Genomic DNA, 10,860 nt, shown 5'->3' with positions numbered 1-10,860 from the left:
TCATGCCGAAAGTGAAAGTAAGTCAGAAAACTAAATTACAGCTGTATCAGTGGGAGTTCGAAGGAGAGATGATAAGTATGGATAAGGAAATTCTTTATTGCCTAACGTGTGAGAAAACAGTTCGTTGTGAAAAACGCTTTCAAGTGCTTCAGCATTTGAACACTAATATACACAAAGAGAATATTAAAATTAAATCCACAAAAAGTGCTCCTGTTCAAAAATTGCATAGTTAATTTTCTAATAATAGTTTTTCAGTTTTCCTTTGATTTATGAGAAGCCTTTTTAGTGGAAGATATTCCGCTGTGGAAACTAACCAATCCTACTCTGAGAAACTTCATAGAGAAGTATACGCAGTGCAAAATGCTGGACGAATCTACTGTGCGCAAAAATTACGTGAAGCAAGTGTTACGATCTTACAATTGAAAGCATTAGAGATAAGATTCAAAATAATTTTGTGTGGGTATCAATTGACGAATCACAAGATTGTGAGGGACGGTTTATTGCAAATTGTATAGTTGGATCCCTTAATAAGAATAAACAATCTACCCCATATCTTCTTGCGGTAGAGCAATTTGAAACCACAAATAGCTCTGCAGTTTCGAATNAGATATTCCGCTGTGGAAACTAACCAATCCTACTCTGAGAAACTTCATAGAGAAGTATACGCAGTGCAAAATGCTGGACGAATCTACTGTGCGCAAAAATTACGTGAAGCAAGTGTTACGATCTTACAATTGAAAGCATTAGAGATAAGATTCAAAATAATTTTGTGTGGGTATCAATTGACGAATCACAAGATTGTGAGGGACGGTTTATTGCAAATTGTATAGTTGGATCCCTTAATAAGAATAAACAATCTACCCCATATCTTCTTGCGGTAGAGCAATTTGAAACCACAAATAGCTCTGCAGTTTCGAATTTTTTTGTCAATTCCATGAATTTACTATGGCCGAATGGCATTCAGTATGAGCACATATTGCTCTTTGTGACTGATGCCGCAAGTTATATGATGAAAGCTGGCACTGCTCTTGAAGTTATATTTCCAAATATGACATGGTTGACTTCCCTTGCCCATGGGTTGCACCATGTTGCAGAAGCAATTTGTGCAAATTTTCCTCTTGTTGACAAGTTGGTGTCTTCTGTGAAGAAGGTATTTGTTAAAGCGCCATACAGAAAAGAAGCCTTTAAAGCAGTAGCACTGAGTGTTGCACTTCCACCAGAACCAGTTTTAACGCACTGGGGCATGTGGCTATGTGCAGCGAGTTATTATACCGAACATTTAGAAACAGTTAGGAATGTCGTGAATACATTTGATCCCAAATCAATTCAGATTGCCCAAGATGTACTAAAAAACGCAGAACTAGAAACGATTCTTTCCTATATATCTGCTCACTTCTCTCATCTTCCATCCGCCATTTCTTCACTGGAGGCAAGCAATAGCAATACTACTTTGTATCAGTTGTTAAGTGTGTTCACAACCACTGTTTCCAAATTGAATTCAGTTCCTGGAAGAGTTGTTGTAGTAGTAAAGGAAAAAGTACATGACATTCTTTAAAAAAATCCAGGATATGAACAAATTTGTGAAATTGAAGAAATTTTAGCTGGTAAACGTACTGAACTGCCAAGTAAAAAATCACTAACAGTGGAGCAAATAGCGACTTTTGTATATGCACCCATAAGTTCCTGTGAGGTGGAAAGAAATTTTTCCCGCTATAAGGACATCTTGCGTGACAATAGGAGGCGACTAACTATGGAAATAATGGAAAACCAAAAACATTTAGTAATTATGAACTGCAACAGAAGAGAAGTTGAAAGTTCAGAGAGCTAAATGTGAGTACCATCGGTTTTTTAAATTTGTAATGAAATATGTTGGCTTTGTTGCATGATTTGCATTTAAGTATAGCTTTTTATTGCAAGTGAATCATTCAGTGATTACATAAAATGAACTTAAATATTGATATGTTTGTCTTAAAATAATGTAAAATCAATTTTAATATTTGATATAAATTTTTATGTGCATGTTTCGGAAGTTTTTCGTGCATAAATGCATACATATTTAAGGGATTATTAGGGCATAAAAATCCGGTCCCTACTGATGATGCTGGAGAGTTAAGTAGCACTCTGAGTAAAGGTCAGTCACGTGAATGGAGGCCGAGTGTTGTTCAGTCTTTTATTGCATTTTGGGCCCCGACCACTTTATTTCCAACATGAAGTAAATAGGACACTATATTATGTACCATATTACTTCTAATATAAAATGCCTTTGAATTTAAAATGCATCCAGTTTTTTAGTGTGTTTTAGGAAAAAATAAAAAGGTGCACATTTAAGATACACCTCAATTTTTCAATGTGAAAAAATAGGTAAAATGTGAGTCCTATATTCGAAAGAATACAGTATGTTATTACTGATACTTTTAATTTTGGGCACCAAGGCGCAGAAGGCAGGACATGAAAGTTTCATCTTTGTATATTTCATGACTGTGAAGTAAAAAATAATGAAAATCACAAAAATTAAGAAAGTTATTTATTTATAACCTGTTTCATTACTGAATGCTAAAATGTCACTGGATATTGTCATAATAGGTACTAAAATATAAAGGAGAATAGATAGTAATATATAATAAACATACTGTTTAAATGCCTTTATAGAATTTTTTTGTTCATGACTACCCAAAATAGGGAATTAGAGTTGTACAGCTTCATTACAAAATATCTGCTACAGTTTCTGATGCTGCATTATCATTGTATTGAAGACATTCTAGCCAGTCAGTCATGTCAATGTGAAGTTGGTATCAGACATTTCAAAGGGTCACATGTGAGTGCAGAAAAGTGTATGTTGAATAGGTGGGCTGCACCATCGAGACAAGATGTAATGATTGTGCATGGCACACATGACTACCAGCCACATAAGTTAACAATGGCAGAGCACAGAATCAAGATGAAGCATCAAATAAACTATAAGGATACCACATTACTGGCAAGAATTGACTGCATAATTAAGGGGTCCAGTTGCACTCTGTTAACTTTAAAAGCCATGGCACACCAAAGAAACTGGCAACCGCAACGCAATCGCAATTTCCGAGAAACGTCACCAACTTCAAGCAGGTAGCTGGTTTCCAGATTAACAGGTGCTCACTAAGGAAACATATGTTTGATTAGTTACTCACATCCTCTTAAGTGAGTGTGTTCTTCTGACATAATATGTGATTGTAATTTTTAATTTCATGCACTTACCTTCTGTAGTGGCAGATAATAATACTGATCCTTTCTTAGTATAGTGGTGGTTGAGATGGTATGAGGAGAGAGGATGACCACCATGAGGAAAACACTGATATGTTAATTAATTGAATTAGTAATTCTGTATTTCAACATCCTGTTGCACATCTTTAATTAAACATCTATGTATTAAGTCCATCAATAATATGACAATCATTAAAATATTATTAGTATTAGAACAGTGTTAAATTATGAATATTTTAATGATTGTTGCATTATTGATGGACTGAATATATAGACGTTTAATTTATTTAGTTTTAATTAAGTTCAGTTTATTTTAATCAGGAAACATCATGTTCACATGCGATACAAAATTTTGGCATGCAGTGCAACAATTTTAACAAGAAGATGGTCATGTACAGCAGAACCATGTAATGTGAAAGAAGGGTGACTAGATAATAAGTTGCATTTAAGACAGAAATACATGTGAAAGAAATGATATATTATTGCAACAGGATGATTAAATACAAATAAATATTAGGAAAAGGAAACATTGGGTTCATCTGTTCTTCCATGACAATTTAAAAGTCAGGTGCTTTTATTGTTTCAGAAGAACTTAACCAGGATCCAGACTCCTTTGTCTTATAAGAAATTCTTTCCCAAGCCAAATTTATTTTGTCCTGCCTAGCATAGTCTACGTGAAATTTATCATATGTACCATGCTCCTGCTCAGTTAACTGCACAAAAAATATTAGCAGCTTCATCAACCTTTCATGCTCTCAAAAGAAACAAATGAATCTCAGAAGCACGTTAGAAGAGTTGACACTAGGAAAATATGCAACAATGCAACTGTGAGATGACTGACTTTGCTCAGTTGCCTGGGAGTTGAGTTTCTCAGTCCTCTGTGTGTTGCTTTGCAATCGTTGCTGTTTACTCAATTTGCGCTGCTCCATTCAGTTCCATGAGTTGAACTCAGTCTAATAACAATTCTTGGAAATTGCGGTTGCATTGTGGTTGCCAGTTTCCTTGGTGTGCCCTTGGCCAGACATATGGGATTCTGTCTAAGTCATTCATAGTACATGTCTGTGAACATAACAAAACAGATGACAGCACTTAAAAACATAAGGCAGAACCAAATACAAGCAACATGAATTCTGATGCCTGACTGACAGTTCTCATCATGGCCCATGCTGGGATGGATATCACTCTCTGACTTCATCAACAGTTCTTCATACAGTCTGGGCTGAGACAGATGATAGCCTTATTTATCAATATAGTGTGCAAACACAGCACTCGTCACATCAACCCCTGATGTTGGAAACAGTCACTGAAATGTTGGACACCAACTTCACATTGACATGGCTGATTGCCCAAGAACACTTCATTGTGTGATTGTAGTATTCACTGTGTGCAGTGTGGCACAATCCTGCATACACCATTGTACACTTACAGGGAAACCAGTTACAAGAACTTGAGGTATAAGCCTGTTACACAACAAGCTCAGATCCTGCTTATAGCTCACAGTTTTGTCAGTTATGCTCATTTTATATATTCACTGTTATGTTGATTTGGAAATGTTCAATATCCAAATACCATGCATTGTACAGTATGGCTCTACAATAAGACTGTGTAGCAAACTTTACTGTATTGATTGATTTTACTGCACTCATTTTGAAAGGGTACATGTGCAGGTCTAACCACAGTTTTTGCTGGATAGACATCTGGATATTGATAATTTTACTGCCGCTTTCCCTGTTGATTTGCTTGACCTTCATACCAGTGCAACTCTGACAGCATGTTTTATGTATGCATGCGGACTGGGGATGTTTCTGCTTCAAAACTGATCTCTCATGCTGAAATGTCAATTAAGCTTGTGGACAGTTTATAGAGAAGGGACCAACCACATGCTAAAATGAGAGTGCAGAGGGATGTTGCATTTGAAGTCTGAAAATAATAAACCAGTAATATATCAACAAAGACAATGTAATGTGAGAGGTGCCAACATGGCTACATGATTGTTACAGTTGGAGGTAATTTGTAGTATGTCTTGTTTGGAAAATAACAGAAAGAGTTAAAAGCACCATACCATCAAGCATAAGAAGCTCATGAGTCATACCTTCCATAGGTTCATTGTCTCATTTTTTTTAATTGTAGCAGCGTCCTCACGACAAACATAATTGTGAACGTCAAAAAAGCGACAGTGTTTCCATAATTGTAGCAAGTGCCTCTGATGATGGTTGTGTCAAACCGAAACATGTAAGGCAGAAATAATAATAAAAAGTGACCTATAAATTGTTACACTCGACGGACTTTCTATTAACTTTGTTCATTGTCTCAGTTTGGCTTTTTCCTTTAGGTGTCTATTACAGATTGAGTCCCATAAAGCAGCTGAGATTGAAATTATTGTTGAATTACATTGAGTTAGTTGAGAGTGAATGACTGTGAAGAAAAATTACCCTTGCACTGGCGGGCCTAACTGTGTGGTCTCATGTTGCTACAAAGAGGCCCTCTGTCATTAGAGGGTCCAGTTTCGCTTAGTGTGGGGTGGAGTCCAACTGGGTCCACTCAGCACAGTGGCCACTGATTGGCCTATTGTAGCCTGCCTCAGGTGATTATGATAATGGAGAATTTGTTGGAATGAAGATTGGCAGGGGAAACCGAAGTACTCGGAGAAAACCTGCCCAGCGCCACTTTGTCCACCACAAGTTCCACTTGACCAGACCCAGGATCGAACCCGGGCCGCCGCGGTGGGAAGCCAGCGACTAACCACTTGAGCTATGTCGTGGCCAGAGTGTCCAGTTACTGGGTCTTATGCTGATCTGGGATCAACCAATTCTCTCAGGGGCTTTGGTGAGGGGCCCATCAAAGAGAAGGTTGCAATGAATCTCTCGATATGACTACGTAATCTGACCATCAGAAAGATTAATTGGAAAACCCAAAGTGAAGCAGTTTGAGTGGGGGGGATAAATTGGCTGGCTTCAGTTGCGTGTCGAACTGTGACCAGTCTGGTGTTAGTTATATCTTTACCTTTTACATTACTGTACCGTTATGGGCGGAGTTTCGTGGGCTTCGCCGAAACTTAAGATGAAAGAATATTAATTTGTAATTTCATGTAAACCCTGGGCCAAAGTTCCGTTTTGCGTGAATGTGAGTGACCGAGAGTATAGTGATCCGTGCGGAGGGGGGGGTATTGCTATACTGATCCGTGGTATTTTGCACAGTTCCCTGGAACACGAGATTGGTAATTTTTGGCCGTTCGTGGCTGCGTAGTCTTATGTGGTCGTGCGAAGAGGTTATGTGCCCGTTGCAATAGATAACATTGGTCCAAGTTGTGTTTGTGTGTGTGTGGGTTAATTCCAAATTGTAGGTTATGAGTAAATGGTATTGAGGTAAACCCGATGGTATATTGTCAGGTAACAGGAACCTCCGGTAGCTTCCAAATAATTAATGTATCAGGTATTCCATCGATAAATGTTGTCTGGCAGTTGAATTATTTATTTTAATGAAACTTGGTATGACATAAGTAAAAACATTTTGCCTGATAACAGCGCCTTTTAAGACAGAATGCCAAAGTTCATGTGATGCAGACTGCTTTCAGGTTAGGCATAGAAATACTGAATGATAACAGAACATTGTATCTCTGCAACCAATGGAGGTATTTGGATGAAAAGTGAAATGGTTTCTTATTCATGTAAGAAACTACCAAATTACATCAAGTTTCTTGTAACTCTAGTTTTTGTAGTGTAAAAAGTATACAGTGAAACCTCGATCCATCGTTTTCGTCGGGGGTCCTGAAAAAAAAACCGACGGTTGCGGGAAAACGATGTGGGGCCTATATAAAATGAATGAAAACGGTCACATTTGCCTATATGTATTAACTAAATCAAAAAACGTAAACCAGTGATAATATTTCCACTGTCAAGTGCAATTTGCGTTACTACTTTTTAAAAAAGTCATTAATTTTCATTTGTTTAGTAGCACCTTTCCTTTTCAAGCTGAATAATAATCTTTCAATATTAACAATGTTCGCCACGAACATTAAACCACGGAGTTAGTTTTTTTTTGCCATGCAACGCAATCGCTATGATGTAACAGCAGTACGTAGCGACGGACGGACCGTTGCAATACTACGCGCGCTCTGACACGTAACAGGATGACTTGTCCGCTACGTTGCGTAAGAGGATGACGTGGCTGCCACGTTTCGTTGCCTGTTGCTCGGCTATATAAGTGAGTGGGGATGTGTGACGGTTTAGTTCAGTTACCAGCGTTACGAGAGAGAAGTAGTAGCGGTGGAAGCGTGCTTGCAGAGCGGAGTGGAATCTAACGCAAACAAGATTAGAAAACGACTCTTCAACCTTATAAAATATTTTACCATAGTAGATTAAACAATGAGCGAGATTAGTGACACTAAGAGTGCATACATGAAGACGGGAAAGAGGAAGAGATCCACTGGTCGACAAGACAGTGATAGGATCCCATTCGAATCAGACAGGAAGTTGAGAAAGACGTGTCCAACTGTGTGTGTGAAAAGAAGCAGCAGAAGAAGCAGTGTTACAGACCGCCCTCTAGAAGGGTCGGCTGTGAGCAGCAGCAGTGTTGCAGACTGCCCTCCACAGAGACCGGCTGAGAGCAACGAGATTAATGACACTAAGAGTGCGTACACAAAGATAGGAAAGAGGAAGAGATCCACTCATCGACAAGACAGTGATAGGATCCCATTTGAATCAGACAGGAAGTTGAGAAAGAAGAGTCCGACTGTGTATGTGGAAAGAAGCAGTGTTACAGACCACACTCCAGAAGAATCGGCTTCATGTAGCAGCAGTGTTGCAGACTGCCCTCCACAGAGACCAGATGCTAGCAGCAGAAGCAGTGTTACTTGCCACCCTCAAGGAGAATCGGATGCATGTAGCAGCAGTGTTGCTGACTGCCCTCTAAACAGATTGGCTGCAGGAGTACAGAAAGGTGAGATCAGTGATGGCAAAGGTGACAAATTAGAGTCTGTGGGACATGCTGATGATGAGGATGGTAGTGTTGACGAAGGTGAGAAAGTCACTGGAGACTCATCAGTGAACAATAATAGTGATGGGGACTCAGTAAAGTGTCCTCTTTGCTTTGTCACTTTTACAACACAGGAGGTTGGGACACCAGACACTTGTGACCATACATTCTGTGCTGCCTGTCTCCAAGAATGGACAAAGACTAACAATAATTGCCCAGTTGATGGACAGATGGTTAAGTTCATACTTGTTCGACACCACCCAGGGGGAGACATTATCACGAGAATCCCTGTGGAACCGCCAAGGCAGCGAAGTGACTCTGATGATGAAGACGAGGAACTTGTTGAAGTAGAAGTAGATCTATGCTGGTATTTTCCTCTGCTATGTGTTTACGTGTTTGGACTGTACGTTTATCAGGCTGCTCGTATCATGACTGAATATTTTTCACGTTAATCTTCCATGCAGTACAGGCCATGGCTCAGAATTGCAGAGTTGAAGACTTTCTCTGATAACTGCACCCTATTCTAAGAATGCTATGATAACAAGATATGCACACGAACAGTAGAGCAAGCAGTGAGTGACACGAGTTCTGAGCTCGTCACAGAAGAGGATTAAGAAGTCAGCCTGTTAAGTGTGATTGGAAGGCATCATTCATGTATAATACTTGGAGTGTGTGATTCAGGGAGGCTGCTATAGTTTGTGCATTTTAGTTGTACCACAAGAGGACCAGTATATATATAAATCAGTAACAGCGTTTATTTATTGTTAATTGTATATGAAACAATGTGAAATAATTGTAAGCAATTTCTTCTTTATATAAACATTAAATTTCTTTTTATTATATCTTGCTTATTGTCTTTATTTGTACACTGGTTTATTTAACCAGGATCCCTAAGTTGTGTATAATCTGTCTGTCTCTCTGTGTCATGTACTAGTTATTTGTAGGATGAACTTCAACTTGAGGTTATGTATTGAGGATGCTAGACCAGTATGAATTGGAATTAAATTCGCCAGTTATTCTTTAGTGTAGATCAATACCAAATATAATTTAAAGCAATTAATTAATTAATAATTGATAAATTAATTTAATTAATAAATAATTAATAATTTTTGAAACAATTCAAAATAATTTAAAGCCATTGGCAAAGTGACTCTAAAGATAATGTGTGAACTGGCAGACACAACCCTTTCTTTTTATGTTCAGTTCATGCATTTTGTGCTAAGAATTCATAAGTGTACTCGTTACTGAGCACATACATAATTCTGTTTTTAGAATATCAGAAAATTTTCAGGATTGCATTTTACAAAGGGATTTCCAAATGTTTTACTGTTTCTGATGATTGTGCTTTGTTTTTCAGCTATTGCTTTTAGCACTGTGACAATATGACTACCAATCGACTTGAACCATGCATTAAGCTGCCATTGGAAAATGAAATTCTGGAGGATATTGTTGACAAGGCAAAGGACTGGGCACTTATGCATGGTCAGTAGACATAAAATATCTCATATTTATTTTAATTGTCATTTAGTATGCTGTTTGTAAGAAAACATATGCAGTAACAAGCAGTTTAGCTCATTCACGATAATGACTAGCCTGTGGCCATGACAGCTGTGGAATCGTTTCAATTCTCACCATGGATAAAAGATTTTTCTGTTTTCTGTAATGTCCAAACCAGCCCTGGGGCCCATCATGTTGCTTATGCAGTGCAGTGCAGTTCAGGCAGAAAAGCATTTAAGAACTTCTAAACATGGAAAGACTGAATAGCGCTCCTAGAGTTGTTTAGGCTGAAACTGGTAACACATATACCAGCTGTAGGTCCAGTGTTGAGACAGAAGCAACCCATTTCTCTGACTATTCTATCTGCATCCCACTTGGTCTAACTCTAAGCCAGATAGTTTAATTCTGCTGTAATTCTTATATAAGTAATGTTAATTTGATAGGTGCTGGTATGAGATCAAAGGTGAACTTCAGTAAGGACTCTCTTCAGTTTGCTCCATTTATTCTGCTTCCATCGACCTTCCCACGGGAGGAATTCAATAAGGCCACAGAAATTCAGATCATCCTCAATGAGCTCATCCATAAAGTTGCACATGATTATGGGTTTCTGTCTTCAAGTTTGAAAAGGTAATGTTATAACCTCCACAGCTTATATTGTAATAAAGCTTCCTGTATTATATGGATAAGTAGTGGTTTCTTATTATGATGATAGTAGTATAATCAATATTTGGAGCATACATACATACATACATACATACATGCATAGATACATAATTTCACAGATCCATTGTCCGGGAACCGGACTGGATATTGAATTCGTCAGCAAAATGACATTGCAAAATGCAATCTAGTCTCAACAATTAAAATATTCAAGAATTATAAAATAAAAACACAATAATAAAATAAAAAGCAGTCATATAACAAATCTAGATGATACATAATCTTGGAAAGACAACAATAATGTATTATGCTTGCCTGTATGCCATGTATTCATCTACCGAATAAAATGCATTTAAAATAAGATAATCTTTTAGCCTTTGTTTAAAAGTATTAATATTGTCTTTCAAGGAATATATATTGTGTGGCAAGTTATTAAATATTCTAATGGATGAAAAATGCACACTCTTTTGAATGGAAGATAATCTCACA

General features: G+C 37.8%; 1 protein-coding gene across 10 annotated transcripts in view; it reads left to right on the top strand.

Annotated features, from left to right (window-relative positions):
- Positions 1–6,426: 6,426 nt before the first annotated feature.
- LOC111866031 (glutathione synthetase) overlaps positions 6,427–10,860 on the top strand; it is a 31,194-nt gene continuing 26,760 nt past the window's right edge. For 3 of the 10 annotated variants that reach the window (XM_023854538.2, XM_023854537.2, XM_023854529.2), the window contains exons 1-3: positions 6,464–6,629; positions 9,572–9,696; positions 10,155–10,338. In XM_023854538.2, the coding sequence (XP_023710306.1) occupies positions 9,597–9,696; positions 10,155–10,338 (284 nt within the window). In that variant the 5' untranslated portion in view covers positions 6,464–6,629; positions 9,572–9,596. The other 7 variants (XM_023854533.2, XM_023854531.2, XM_023854530.2 and 4 more) reach the window with 7 other exon arrangements.

The sequence above is a fragment of the Cryptotermes secundus genome, unplaced genomic scaffold (assembly GCF_002891405.2).
Source record: "Cryptotermes secundus unplaced genomic scaffold, Csec_1.0 scaffold135, whole genome shotgun sequence".
NCBI lineage: Eukaryota > Metazoa > Arthropoda > Insecta > Blattodea > Kalotermitidae > Cryptotermes > Cryptotermes secundus.
This window is presented reverse-complemented; position numbering and strand designations above follow the sequence as displayed.